The 14,521-nt window shown below is 41.7% G+C and overlaps 1 protein-coding gene across 1 annotated transcript in view; it reads right to left on the bottom strand.

The window, feature by feature from the left end:
- Positions 1-14,521, bottom strand: part of strbp (spermatid perinuclear RNA binding protein) — a 70,192-nt gene that overhangs the window by 17,075 nt on the left and 38,596 nt on the right. Inside the window, exons 3-6 of the mRNA XM_079235565.1 lie at positions 11,776-11,950; positions 3,795-4,057; positions 3,043-3,211; positions 888-1,161 (exon numbers count right to left, since the gene is read on the bottom strand). Of these exons, the coding sequence (XP_079091691.1) occupies positions 888-1,161; positions 3,043-3,211; positions 3,795-4,057; positions 11,776-11,778 (709 nt within the window). The 5' untranslated portion in view covers positions 11,779-11,950. The remainder of the gene's footprint in view (positions 1-887; positions 1,162-3,042; positions 3,212-3,794; positions 4,058-11,775; positions 11,951-14,521) is intronic.

The following is a 14,521-nucleotide window of genomic DNA, read 5'->3' as shown; positions in this document are numbered from 1 at the left end:
TACTGCTGTTAATCCTATTAAATGTGTGCACTACATTGGTGTGCATGAGCTGGTGTGTCTTTCAGAAACAGTAGAAACACTCTCAAAATGCATTGCTAATAAATGTTCTGACCGGACACGAGCAGCTGTAGCTGTAAGAGAGCTGCAGGAGGTGCCGACATTGGAAAACACCGCCGGTATCTGTGCCGGTCAATGCATGTGTTAATGTGTAAAAGCACTACACCCTTCCTTTTTACGATGTGACCCCATTAGACAGATTGGCCCACATCCTTCAACGCCACGGGTGCCCGATGGTATCTGAGCAATTAGACATCCAGTGTGACAGCCGTCTCTATCAGTCAGGTAAAAAAAAAACAACTGTGTGTGCATGCCTTCTCCTCCGTGTGGCTGCGTGTGCGTGCCCGTGTGCTCTTCCTAATGTGCGAGAGAGAGAAATACGAGCGGCCCTCTCCGTCTTGCCGTGGCTCGTGGCATGACGTACGGCTAACCTTCGCGTTATCTTTCATCTCTCTCTGAGACCTGAGTGTCTAGTTGGATGGGAGCCACAGGATGGATGAGCAGCTTGCTACTGCTGGGTTATTGATTTTGCTGGCCTGCTGGCCTTGCCGTCCCGTCCCACCTCCCACAACCACTTATAATCAGTTCCTACTACTGGGGGGAGGTGGGGCTGTTATTAGAATGAACACTGAACAATTTGTGTGTGTTTTAGCTCTTGTATGCATCCTGCAGCCGTCTTGTCTCATGTCAGCATCAGTTTATGAGGTCATACCTCTTGTTTGAGGGAAATACAACTGTTCTATTAAATATACAAATACATTATACAATTAAATTACCCATTGGGATGTGTAGTGAGAAATAGGGAAAAACTGCAACTTGTGTGTTCCTACCTCGCCCATTCTGCTTCTCCTGCTCCTCCTTTTCATCATCCAATTCCTCCTTCTTCTCCTCCTCCTCCTCCTCTTCCTCCTCTTGTCTTTCCTCCCCATTCTCCAACTCCTCCTCTTCTTCCTCCTCTTCCTCCTCCTCCTCCTCCTCATCTTCCCTCATAGCTGGCGAGGTGAGGGTAATCGTCAGTGTGAGTATAGGGTCTGTTGTAGTTCGTACCAAGATGGCCGCCTCGAGCAGGGAGCTTGTGACCTCATATTTCTCTTCTGTCAGCTTCTGTCATGTGTCAAACGAACATAACTAGATGGTCAGAGCAGCCAAGGTCACAACATGACTCCGTGCAGATGAAAAAAATAAAACAGGAAAATAACTCTGGGCCTGCTTCTGCTTCACAATGCTGCAACAACATGACCAGGTGTGACAGAAGACAAATCAAATGAATCATTACAGAAACTGATGATCTCTTGATATTTTGGTCTCTAAGATGTGACTGATATCTTGATGTAAAGCAAGATTTTGAAATGTGAGACATGTCAAACTTGCTTGTCCACACATAATAATGGGCAAAAATACAGAATTGTTATTAAAAGTCACATTCGTACCAACACTACAGCATCCATCTTGATTTTACTTGTGACAACATGCAAATGAATAAAGGGCACTAAAGGAAAGATGTGAAACACATTCGATGAAAAGAAAAGTAATGATGTGTAGTATGAAAGCCACAAGCTCTTATCCTCTTGAAATTTTAGACACAGTCATGATCTTGTGTGTGTTTTTGTGTCGACATCTATTGTTTCTCAGTGTCACACATCCATTTGATACATTGTCCATCTACACACACTATGCTTTATTCAGCTCCCATTGATTTTTCCCAACGGCCACATGTGTTACTTGATACAGTCATGCATTTTAGCATACATATGAATACATACAAGAATGAATGGGATAACAACAACGCCAAAATCTCTCCTCAAATCTCAAAACAACCAACAGTCTCGCCCACAAAGACACTTCAACACAACCACACACACACACACACACACACACACACACACACACACACACACACACACACACACACACACACACACACAACAGATAAAAACAGACTACATCCCATTTGGCCTTGATGAGAAAATGTAAATCTCTGTTCACTGAGCTGAGACATGAGATTACCTCTCTGCGTGCACACACACACACACACACACACACACACACACACACACACACACACACACACACACACACACACACACACACACACACACACACACACACACGTAATGTTGTTCCCTCTCTCACACCACTTAACTACTAAAGACAATTAACAAAAAGGCACAGGGACAAAATCTATTCATTGAATATTTGTTGCAACAGTCAATGCTGGTGTGTGTGTGTGTGTGTGTATATATATATATATATATGTATATATATATATATATATATATATATATATATATATATATATATATATATATATATATATATATATCTGACAATGACTTAAGGTGTTTACAAGTGGGACTCTAATCCTTAAGAGCTACAGAAGGCCTGAACAGTACAATACAATTGAATTCCCAGATCATTTAAGATTACATGCAAGCAAGTCCAAGAGTTAAAACCACAGCATGTAAAAATTAGGAAAATATGTCATGCTTATTTGTTCCTGCATTTTCTGTGCACTCCAATGTGTACTGTAGGGATCAGTGTGTTTTGTATTTCTGTATCATGACTTGTTAATGAGGAAACCAGACACGTAGGTAGTGACGAGAGCATTAATCACACATACATACTAAAACCGCTCTCAACATCCCACTTGATGACATTGCTGTTACTTACCTTCTTATGCCAACAAGCGCCTCTCTACACTTACGCATGCACTTTTATACACACACACCAACGCACCAATGAAAGTTGCCAAAACCAAGCAGAAACACTCAATAAAATGTGGAAACTAATTTATGACGTTGCAGAGGACTGTGCAATACAAATAGAGCTTTTTGGATTACATTTTTAAAACTATGACTGAAGGTTTGATGCAGGGCTAAGATGCTTTTTGTGTGTTAGCAGTATGTTTGCCAGCGAGTGCGTGTGAGAAAACAAAAGAAGAAGAGAAATAAAAAAACAGCATTGGTGTTGATGTGCGTTTCTAACCTCTATCTGTGTGGGTAAATTGTGACAGACATTGTCCAGCAGTGTCTGTGTGGGTTTGTCTCTGCACATCAGCACCAGCTCCAGGTCCATGTCGCCTTTGATCAGGAGGCCTTTGGCCACGAGTCCGATCCTCATCACTCCACACAGCACGCCACCACTGCTGGGCTCTCTGTTTTTAATGAAAAGCAGACAAGGGGTAACATTCGTATCTCATGTAGTTGTTAACAATGAGGACACACATGTCAGTTTACAGCCGAGTAAATTCAAAGGTTACCACATCTCTTTTTTTCTCAATCAAATCTATGCTTGTACATGGAATAAAATATGGAAATCCCAAAGAAGAATTACTTGATGTTTACATTTGAAAGAAAAAAGAAAAAAACAGTTACATCTCATGTCTTGATTTTCAAACTCAGCCCTAAAGGCGTTTCCGACGCCTTTTGCCAAACATAATACCACAACTTTCAATATGTTTCAACATCTTGATTAACAGATTAAAACACAAGGTGCCAGTTCAAACTGCAAAATAAGATCCAAATAGGCAATTCAAGACATGAAAGAGAAGTTGTGAACCTCCAATAAAACAATTCATGAAGATAGCCGACCATGGGACTGTGCCCAGAGTCGATCAAGTGTTTAAGTTAATTTGCTCCTATTTCCTGGAAATTAAGTGTATTTCGCAATATGTTGACCTATTCCTATTCCATATACATCATGCATTGCAGCTCTACTATGCTTCACCACTACCCCACCTGTAGCTGTCAGTGGAATCCTCAGTTTCATTGCTGGGCTTATCGCCAGCTTCGTCCTCCTCTGTACTGGCTGCTGGTTGGCCGTCGACCTGGCTGTGGACATTGCTGCTGCTCTGATCCAGCCAATCAGAGACGTGTTTGAGGGCGCCCTCGACAGTGGACACCAGCGTCTGAACGGCTTCCAGCTCATGAGAGGAGGGGTAGATGGTGGAGTGTTTTGCCATGACGTGGCGGTCATCGTTACTAAAGGAACGGAAGGACCTCTGGAAAGGAAGAAATACGGAGTTAGTTGACAGAAAGACATCAAAACACAGAGATGCACAAATACCTGATCAATGTACACACACACACACACACACACACACACACACACACACACACACACACACACACACACACACACACACACACACACACACACACGGCACCATTGGAAAGAGGTTTTCAACATCAGATTGAGCTTCAATCCATCAAGCTTTGGTCTCCCTCTTGGACCTGAATTCTCTACATTACACACCCAAGTCAAACTAACACACGTTCGCAAAAATGCGTGCACCACAACGCACAGCAAAAACCTAATTCACACTTACTGTCCCACCAAGCGTGAGTGAAAATTGCTTTTGTGTGTGTGTGTGTGTGGCGTTGCTTTCTTGCAGACTGCGCATGCATCTTTTTTTAAAATGGGAAAGAAATATATCTCTAACTTAGTGACAGCTTCCATTAAATGGCACCGACCCTGACACGCATGAATGCACACATGCACACCCAGCTATCAAAAATGAATCGGACCACCATCTTCATATCCTCTCCACCTGTCCTAATTCAATCAGACATTCTGGCCCTGGGAATTCATGTCAGCCCTTTTGGTCTTTCTCATTTGCTCCTTCTTACGGTCTGGGAGTTATGTGGAGGGAACCACTGGAAGGAGGAGATCAGGCGGGGGTAGCTTCAGAGGAGAGTTAAGGTAGAGATATAATTCAAAGATGGCTGGAAAAGTAAAGAGATGAAGGGGAGTCGCAGGTGCAACCGTAGCATGTCAATGTAGCGGAAGGTCAATGGGATAACCCTACAACAGATAAGGTATATACAGTATATACAGTATATATATACACACACATTGTTTTTAAATTTCTGTTGTATTCTTAATTTTAATGAATGTTTAACTACTTTTGTGTGTTTCAACTATTTTGTGTGAAAAAAACATCACAATAGTTCAATAGTTTCATATCTCTTCCTTCACTTTCTCTTTTTCACTCTCTTTACCACTCTTTATTTTCTTTTGGAAACATAGAGATATCATATCTGAGGGAATCAATTAAGATTACAAGGTATTGTTTATCACGTGGTTACCTGAATCTGATGAGGTTCATTTTCAATCATTAGTGGTTGTCGCACTGTGCCGGGCGCCTGAGGTACATGACCCAGTTTAACATGAGTAGGCTGCTTATCTGCAAGACCCACATTTCCCTTTTTTTCACGACACACATCTACTCAAAAGAGAACCGCACACCAGGCATGCTAATTGACACACACACACACACACACACACACACACACACACACACACACACACACACACACACACTGACCTTTTTTGTTGTAGTATTGATAGTGCAGCTTGAGCTCTACTATCAATTTAGATCAAATCCAAGGACTGTGCGCACGCACGCTTTTCATCCCATTCCTAATTGAACTGGTGACATTTTCTTTCACCAGATTGAGTGAGATAAAGCTATTAACAGAATGGAGTACAAGCACTGCACAATAGCTGCAGCCTCAAAGCCCGTGTAGCTCAGTGTGTAGAGTGTGTCACGAATATTCAGCAGGGTTGGACTCTACATTCTCGCTGGGAAAAATAATCCCCCAACACTTTGGCACTGGAGTGACGTGGAGTGAATTTCAATACCTTGAAAGAATGCCAATGTTAAAAATCTCCATCATCGTGTCTTATTTTAAATACATGGACATAACTCGGCTTCATTTGACATTTTCCGACAATCAATACTTAATAAATGCTGTATTGTATAAATCTTTACGAGTGTCATCCTTGAGAGGCATGACATAGGGATCAGGATAAAACAACACAGTCAACAGTTTCATTTGTGTGAGCACATCAGTTGAATACAAAATACAACACTTTCCTGCAGTCTCTTGTGTCTTTTAAATCATAAAAAGGTGAATATTTGGCTTTTGGTCAAACAAACAAAAGATACAGTTGTTGACACATTTTTTATTAATTAGATTGTTTCTGAAAATTGTGAATCAACGCAATGTTCCGTCATTGAGCTAAGAGTCTCCAACTGATGTTTGACCTCTTTATAGAGAAAATATTGTATTTTTGGCTTCAGCAAAAAGCATCATACAAAAAAAACTAAATGTACCTACATGTGTATCTCTTTACTTGCGCGTCTTAGAGCGGTGTTTAACAGACCAACAGTCGCACATTTAATGAGCCGTTGCTAATGTGAGCTTCTGCTGCCATAAACCACATTAGGAAGAGAGTGTTGATGTATCTGTGTGCATGTGCGTGTGTGTGTGTGTGTGTGTGTGTGTGTGTGTGTGTGTGTGTGTGTGTGTGTGTGTGTGTGTGTGTGTGTGGGTATTACTCAACCATGGGGGAGTTGTGGCCCAGGCGCTCTGATCACCATGTAAATCAGAGCAGTAAAGGAGGACTCACTGACAGGAATCGACCCCCTAAGCCCAGCGTGTGTCCAGATAATGTTGCAGACATTTAGACAAGTGACACGATACGTAAGCAACTGTGGCCAAGATAGGAAGTGATGCAGGATTTCACATTTTCACACTAGTGAAAATGTCATGGTAACTGCAAAACCTAAACGTTCTTCCAATTTAATGAACCAAAACCAAACAAAAAGCAATACGTCTGAAATGCTCCCTGGTGAGTTAGTGCTAGTTGCTCTCATCCCCTCTTCTGATTAAAAAGACACACACTCAGTTTGTTGAAGACAACACCTTGGTTGTCCTTGAATCCATCCTGCCTGGCACATAACCCAGAGGTCAATCACACAATATGTTCTCCTGTCCACGTGAGCGATGAGCAAGCGTATGATTGAGTGTGAAATAAATCACAGATCTCTATCTAGATGCCTGTAACAACCCCCAGTGTCACTAACTAACAAAATAAAACGGTATCCAATTTCAGCACATTGACCTAAAGCTGATCCTTGGAAGGGAACAGTTCAGGTGTCTTATATGCCGCTATCTCTACAAATTCAATATACATCCAGAGTCGGCTCATATCACCACGCCCCTTTCCTACGTTCTGCGTAGACCACAAGAATGTAAAGGGAAGAAGTTGAAACATGTCTCCAAATTTCTACTTTAAAGAAATCGCTTTAAATTAACATCATTCTGTCCTAGAGTTGCAGTGTAGTTGGTTGCCTGAACCATAAATCCAAGAGCTGATTGCTGATTTGATCCCTTGCCTTGTATAGATATAATAGATGGGCTTTATGGTTCACAGACATAGACCAGACCAGAATTGCATCACCGCCAAAAAGCTGAGCTCCCTTTTTGGAGAAAGAAACCTTTCTGTCTCATTAGGAGAGAAAGAGGAATATGCCGAAGAGCTTTTGTGCAGTCGCTTTTTGAGACGCATCAGAAAAGACTAAAGGGGCCTGACGGTGATAAACCTTAATTTATTAAGGTATTGCAAACGCTCAGGTTCAGACATGGTTGCAAAAGCCTTGTGTGTATTACAAAAAATGGTTGTTTAACAAGAAATAAATGCATACAATTTGTCGAAATGACCACACATCAAATGTGTTGGGTTTCCAGCCCTCAAAAAGGGAAGCCATACTGTATGTGCTGGTCTGATGTCTCCAATCAAGATCAGTTTCAGATTAAGTTTCGATAACATTGTTGATTGGCTGTAAATAATTAAACCTGGCAACATCTCCACAACAAAGTGTGCAAGGGCAAGACACAACAGCAGTTAAGAGTATCAGCCAAGTTGTAAACAAGCCAACAGTTTAGCCAAATCATCCAAACCACTTTGTTTTGAGTGCGCACAAAATGTCAGAAATACTCTTCTAAATTGGCTAATTATTTAAAACCTGGTCTAGTTGTCTCACTGCTCATGTTCCCAAAAAATCAGCAATTAGCTTGATGAGTGCAAAGCCATTTGAACGATGACCAAATAAATGAAAATAACACAACGCCAGAATTTCCCCCAACAAGTCCCAGGATGAAATGTCCCCCAACGGTTGGCACATTTACTCAGAATAAAAAAAATAAAAAAAAACCTTAACTAAGCTGTTGTATATCACTTTCTCCTTTTGAATCACTTTTTAGATCCTGTTTAAGTGTTATTAATATTATAATAACGGGAATATGTAGAAATGATGCATATCATTATAAAGAAATGAAAGGATATACATTATTGAATGAAGACCTGGGCATGGATCTACATTGTGGCATCCCAGTGTACAGGTGTGTATTCTCAGAGTTTGAGCATAAATTCAACAGCTTGCTTCAAAGCAAATTGTTTCGCTAAAGCTCAGACATCCAAAACAACTGACAACCTTGAATAATACAAAATGTGTACAATTTTATAAGGGAATCTGTTGCTTGTTAATCTTCCCCTCTAGGAATCAGAAACAGAAATACACTCATAGCACTGTTGAATCCCAGCTGTCTGCAAGCCACCAGCACACACCATGCACTGTGCTTTGTGTGTGTACATACGAATGCCATAGTCGTGTAGTGCTCTTAGACCACACACACACACACACACACACACACACACTAAATACGCTGCATTTCATGCTCCAGTGGGGCCGACCGGCTGGCAGGCCCAAGTTACATAACCACACTATACAGCATTTACAACTCTCTGCGTACTAAACTAATGTGCACACACACACACACACACACACACACACACACACACACACACACACACACACACACACACACACACAAACCCTAAACATATCATGGCAAAACAAAAAAATCCAACATATTCATCATTTAAAAATGAAAATCATGAATGACACATGCACATAAAACCCATGTATCACCCATCCATCAACCCCCCGCCCTCATTATGTGCGTCATGCCCTGAAATGAAAACCTTTCAGTTCAAGGTGTTGTGGTTAGACGAGCACCCGGACAGTAGCACCGACGTCCCTTTAGGAGCAACAGAATCCAATGACTCTCCTTTCCATCACCGCCTGTCTCTTTCAGTCTCTTTCTGTGTCATCCTCTCTCTCTGTAGCCATCTGCTAAAAAAAATACCTGACCCAGTGCCAAGGACAAGACTCACTGGAACAAAAGCAGCTGTGATTGGATTCCATACCGTTTGATTTTTTTCTGTCTACAAAAATCATTTATTTTTAGAGCACCATATAGAAACATTGCACTGTATGTGTGTGCGGGCTATGGCAGCGCGCCTGAGGTGTTTGTGTGCTCATATTTTTAATAAGTCATGTGCCTAAAGTGCACGCCGACAACACACAAGACGAGGTTGTGAAGAGAGAATGAGAGATGAGGGCGAGAAGAGGAGACAGAGAAAGCCTCCGAAAGCAGAGATCGACAGAAGGAGATGCAAGGAGATATAAAGACAACTGGATTTTTATATTTTTAGCCAGATGCAGAAACAAACATTCTTTTGCTCTGAAGCTGACAACACATCTTTATTGTAAAAATACACTGAAACCCATAAATACCACGCAAAACTTTGAGAGAAAATGTCAAACCGAACATGAAAGCAAGTAAAGAAAAAAACTTCACAAAACTGGCTCAAAGTGATGGATCAAGCCACACATCTGCAAGACCCACATTTCCCTTTTTTCACGACACACATCTACTCAAAAGAGAACCGCACACCAGGCATGCTAATTGACACACACACACACACACACACACACACACACACACACACCTCTGTAACATCCAGCAGCCTCTGGGAGATTGCATTAAAAATTCATCCTGTGATTTATCTGCACTCTGCTATCCTGTTTTATTGGGTCTCTCTCTCTCTCTCTCTCTCTCTCTCTCTCTCTCTCTCTCTCTCTCTCTCTCTCTCTCTCTCTCTCTCTCTCTCTCTCTCTCTCTCTCTCTCTCTCTCTCTCTCTCTCTCTCTCTCTCTCTCTCTCTCTCTGTCTCTCTGTCTGTCTGTCTTTCAAATTACCACGTGTACAGTCCCTTCCACCTGCAGACGAGAGCAGGGTAAACATAAAAATCAAAATGTATCCATCAAAATGTATCCATCAAAATGTATGTGGAAAATCATCGCGCAAACAATGAAACAGGTTTACAATGTCAAACCGGCCAAAGGGATAAGGATGGAATGGAAAACTAGAAAAAACACGATACAGGGAAATACATAGTCATCACGTCTGCACAATGCCCAGCAGAGATGACATTCATTGAAAATGTGCAGTCATCAATCAAGCTTATAAACCAGCTACTCCAAACTACAGTACCCAGCCTACTTTGCACGAGAGGAAGAGAGTTTCCTTTCTACGCCCTTTACCCCCTTTAATGTGTCGGCATTGGTTTTAAAAGGTTTATGGTCTGCCTATAAAATATTATGACCGGAGCGCTAGAAGCAGATGAGCTGACATGGCACTGTTTCTGGGCATACTATTACAGTATTGAGTACGGTCATGTCTACAGGAGGGAAATACCAGAACACAATGAAATAAACATACAACTATGTGATATGGAAGAACCTCATTGATTTTTTTTAATAATGCAATGCGGTTATGTCTTTTACTAATTGTACATCAAAGATGCAACAAAGGAATATTTTACAATATGATATGAGAAGCGAAACTGAAACCACAAAATTGTTAAAACTTTCCGCTTGGCAACATCCGCAGCGTCTCCTCCAGGAACTGATGACATGTACAAGGACGGAGCGATACAACCTGCCCGGACAGATACCAAATAATCAAGCCAAGATGTGTGTGTGTGTGTGTGCGTAGGAAGGGAGTGAAGACGCGGAGAAGCACTGTGGACATGTAAATTCATTAAATGCAGAAAGCGCAGAGGTACGTCAATAAAGAAGCTGTTTGGTGTGTTGTGTGGTTTGCGCGGTGACACCCTTGGCAAGGTCACCCTCAGTATTTGCTGCATCACCATAACTCAAGACTAATCACACTACTGTGTTTTCAAGCTGCGCACACACACACACACACACACACACACACACACACACACACACACACACACACACACACACACACGTGTCTCATTACCCTTGGTTATTTATGAGCTCAACCATGTGCCCTCTCCTGCGAGTCCAACCTCAGCACCATCAGCAACATCTTGTTTTCTCTCAATCAGTCCTTTCTCTCCCCCCACCCCCACAGAACACTCTTCCACTCTCTTCCTTTCCCCCCTCATTTTTCCTCCTACCTCCTCTTGTTCTAGTTTTTAAATAATTCATCTTTTGCTCCGCTCGCCCCTCGGGGAAAAGCTCCCACTGTCACAGGCCAAGAGCATTAATCAATCCCTCGTCTCTCTCTCTCTCACCTCACTTCTCTCCTCCATTTCTTCATTCCACAATTCTCTTTTTGCTTCCCATATCCTTTGCACTTTTCACCTCTCATGTCTCTGTCCATCATTTATATTTTTACGGTCTTATCTGCCCCCACTTGTCGTTTCCCCCTCCGTTGCTCTCTTTGATCTTTTGAGACGCCCTCTCCTCCTCCTTAACAACACACTAGCTCTTTTTCCTGCATCTTCTTCCTCCTGTAACACGTCTCATCAACAAACCTAATTTTCATATTTTCTTATTTAACATCAACAAATGAATACGGGCAGGATTTGATGCATTAATTTCTTGCAGAATTACTAAACTACAGGAGTATGCACAATCTCTCTTGAACTCTTACACCCTCTAGTCTCGAGAGTGTTGCTCTAATGAGGATAATTCACCAGCATCCAAGCAAACACAAGCACAGCACAGGCATTCACTCACACCAGAACCTGCAGACAGAGAGTGTATTACCATGCCTGCAGGAGGAGTGGTCGCACGTTTCCTTCCTTCTGACGCCCCGCTTCTGGAGTTGCTGTGCTCGTGGTGCAGAAGCAAGGTTACCGGTCAGGATGTTGCTGTCACGCCGTTTCCGCTCCTCATGTGCTCCTCTGTCCCTCTGGCCACCGCTCTACGAGAGGTTGTGCTTCTAAAGTGATGGATAAATAGAGAGAGTAAGAGGGGGAAAGCATGAAAGATCCGTGCATCAAGAACTACAGGAGGGGAGTGTCAAGGGGGAATTGCAATCTCTTCCAGATAAAAACACAAAAAAAGAAAGAAGTGTAGATTGCATACATAACTAAAGTATTAATACAACACAATATAGTTTTTAAACAAAGAGCAAAGGAGATCAAACGAAGCCAGTAGCATGATCATCATCTAACAAGCGCCAATCCCATCACATTAAAGCAGCATTAGTCTAACCCTGCAGAAACCAATTCCACCCATACCTTCATTTCCCCCAGTAACACCCAATTTACTCTCACACGGTTTCTGAGCAGGGCTGCTTGAGTAAAAGATCTGACAGAATGGTTGATCAACCAATGTGGAGAGAGACAAGTGGGGGGGTGGACGGACGGACACACACACACACACACACACACACACACACACACACATACACACACACGCACACGCACACGCACACACACACTCATTCATTTTTCATGAACTGGCAGGGTCTGAGGGAGGGGGATGTAATACAAACATGTTCTTGTTTCTATACACTGGGTTACACACTTAAGCCACACCCTCCCCCATTTACACATACACACACTAACTAGTTGACTAGTCTTTCTTCTGGAAAAAGACACACACACCTCACATATATTCATATATATGTGATATATATATGTGTGTATATGTATATATATACACACACATATATATATATATATATACATACAGGTGTGTGTGCGTGTGTGTGTGTGTGTATAAAATAATACACTGTATATATATGCTAGTGCCATCATGAAAGATTTTTCCAACCACGTTATAGAAGAAGCAGTGATAAAATTGGCAAGAAAATATGATGTATTACTGGAGAATACTGCTTCTGAAATCACCCTGAGATGAACAGCAGAGAAAGCGACAGCTCGAAAGGAGACAGAAAGGGACAGAAAACTCAGAGCTGGATATGAAATTAGAATATTAAGTGATTGGCGAGAGCCGGACCACTGTGCTAGAGAGAGAGAGTGGTCCTGCCAATAATATTTGTGACAGTTATGGTTCTAACCGCATCCCTTCCTGGCTTTTATTCCTGTCAGTGAACAGAGGTAATACCGAAAAAAGAAAAAGGTCCATTTAACACACCGAACAAACAAAATGATTATTAAATGCCAGTAATCCAATTATTCTTTATGCTTTTCCATGCCTGTTTTTGTAACTTTCTAAAAAGTTAATTAATTGCAATCTTGAACGTCAATGAAGCTACTTGTGACTTTTACCTTTCGCTCACAGGGCTCCGGAAAGTAACCTAAACATCTGATGTTGCTACGAAAACACAGGCCAGCTTTATCAGTGTGAAGCAAGCCGAGCTGAACAGATACACAGGGTTCCTATTCACAACAGAAAATGTCAACAGTATCACCACTGACAGCACACAGACACATCTGGTCGAACTCAAACCAGAGCAATGACATTTATAGAGCTGCGCATGTGTTCACACAAGAGTGTATGAGATGATTCCTCAGAGGTCTTCCAAATTCATGTTTGCCTATTCAAGCAGGTGTGGAAAAATGCAGCCAGTTTTTAAACAGTCGAAAATGTCTTGTTTTGTTTTTGTCTATTTATTGTTGAAAGATTTAGCTAAAATGGGATTTAAAAATAAGTAAAAACCTGAATGTATGATGACAATAATGGAGCATGGTATTCATGAAAATATCAGGGGGGGAATCAGTTTCCCAGAGTTTAAGATGATGGTTAAAATGTCTCGTCTTGTCTGAGCAAATGTCCAAAACCCAAAGATATTCAACTTATAATAAAATAAAACAATCACTTAGGAGAAACTCAAACAAGCAAATTCGCATCCGATTTTGCATTAGACTTGCATGATAAATTATTAAAATAAGTTAATCAATCATAAAAATAGGAGCAGATACATTTTCTGTTGATCGGCTAATTATTTAAATAAAAAAAAAGCCTCCAAAATAAACACTTGCCAGAGCCCCATTACTGCCCCATCATCTCTGAGGAATCAGATTAAGCAGACACTGCACTGCTGTGGAAAACAATACGGAGATTCATGTCGCAGAATCCAGCTGAATAAAACACATATATATCTATTTGATTCCATTACAGACACCAGGCTGTATCTCCGCTGTTGCACCTTGCAGAACTATCAGTCAGTTTTTCATTTTTTATGCTCTACCTGATAAATAAACACCGTCTCTTATGTGTAGAGTATCTCATTACCTTGAGACTACTAAACATACATCCAGGATTCAATCTGGATGCTGTCAGAGGACAGAAAAGATAAACACACGTGTGCATATTGGTGAGTAGACCTGCTGGGGGATTTCATTGCGTTGAAGCTGCAGCCTCTCGGTGAAAGATCAGTGGGATCTGCAGAGAACAAGAGCGAGAGAGGAGACAGATAGAGATGCACGGAGTAGTTCAAGAAAGGTCAGTGAAAAATGGGGAGTGGGGGAATTGGAAATGTGCATGAACGGGAGCACATAGGAGAGCGGGCAGACGAGGCAAAGAGCTGAACTATAAAGGA

The sequence above is a fragment of the Taurulus bubalis genome (assembly GCF_910589615.1).
Source record: "Taurulus bubalis genome assembly, chromosome: 19".
Taxonomy (NCBI): domain Eukaryota; kingdom Metazoa; phylum Chordata; class Actinopteri; order Perciformes; family Cottidae; genus Taurulus; species Taurulus bubalis.
The sequence above is the reverse complement of the archived record's forward strand: the minus strand, read 5'-3'. Positions and strand labels throughout refer to the sequence as shown.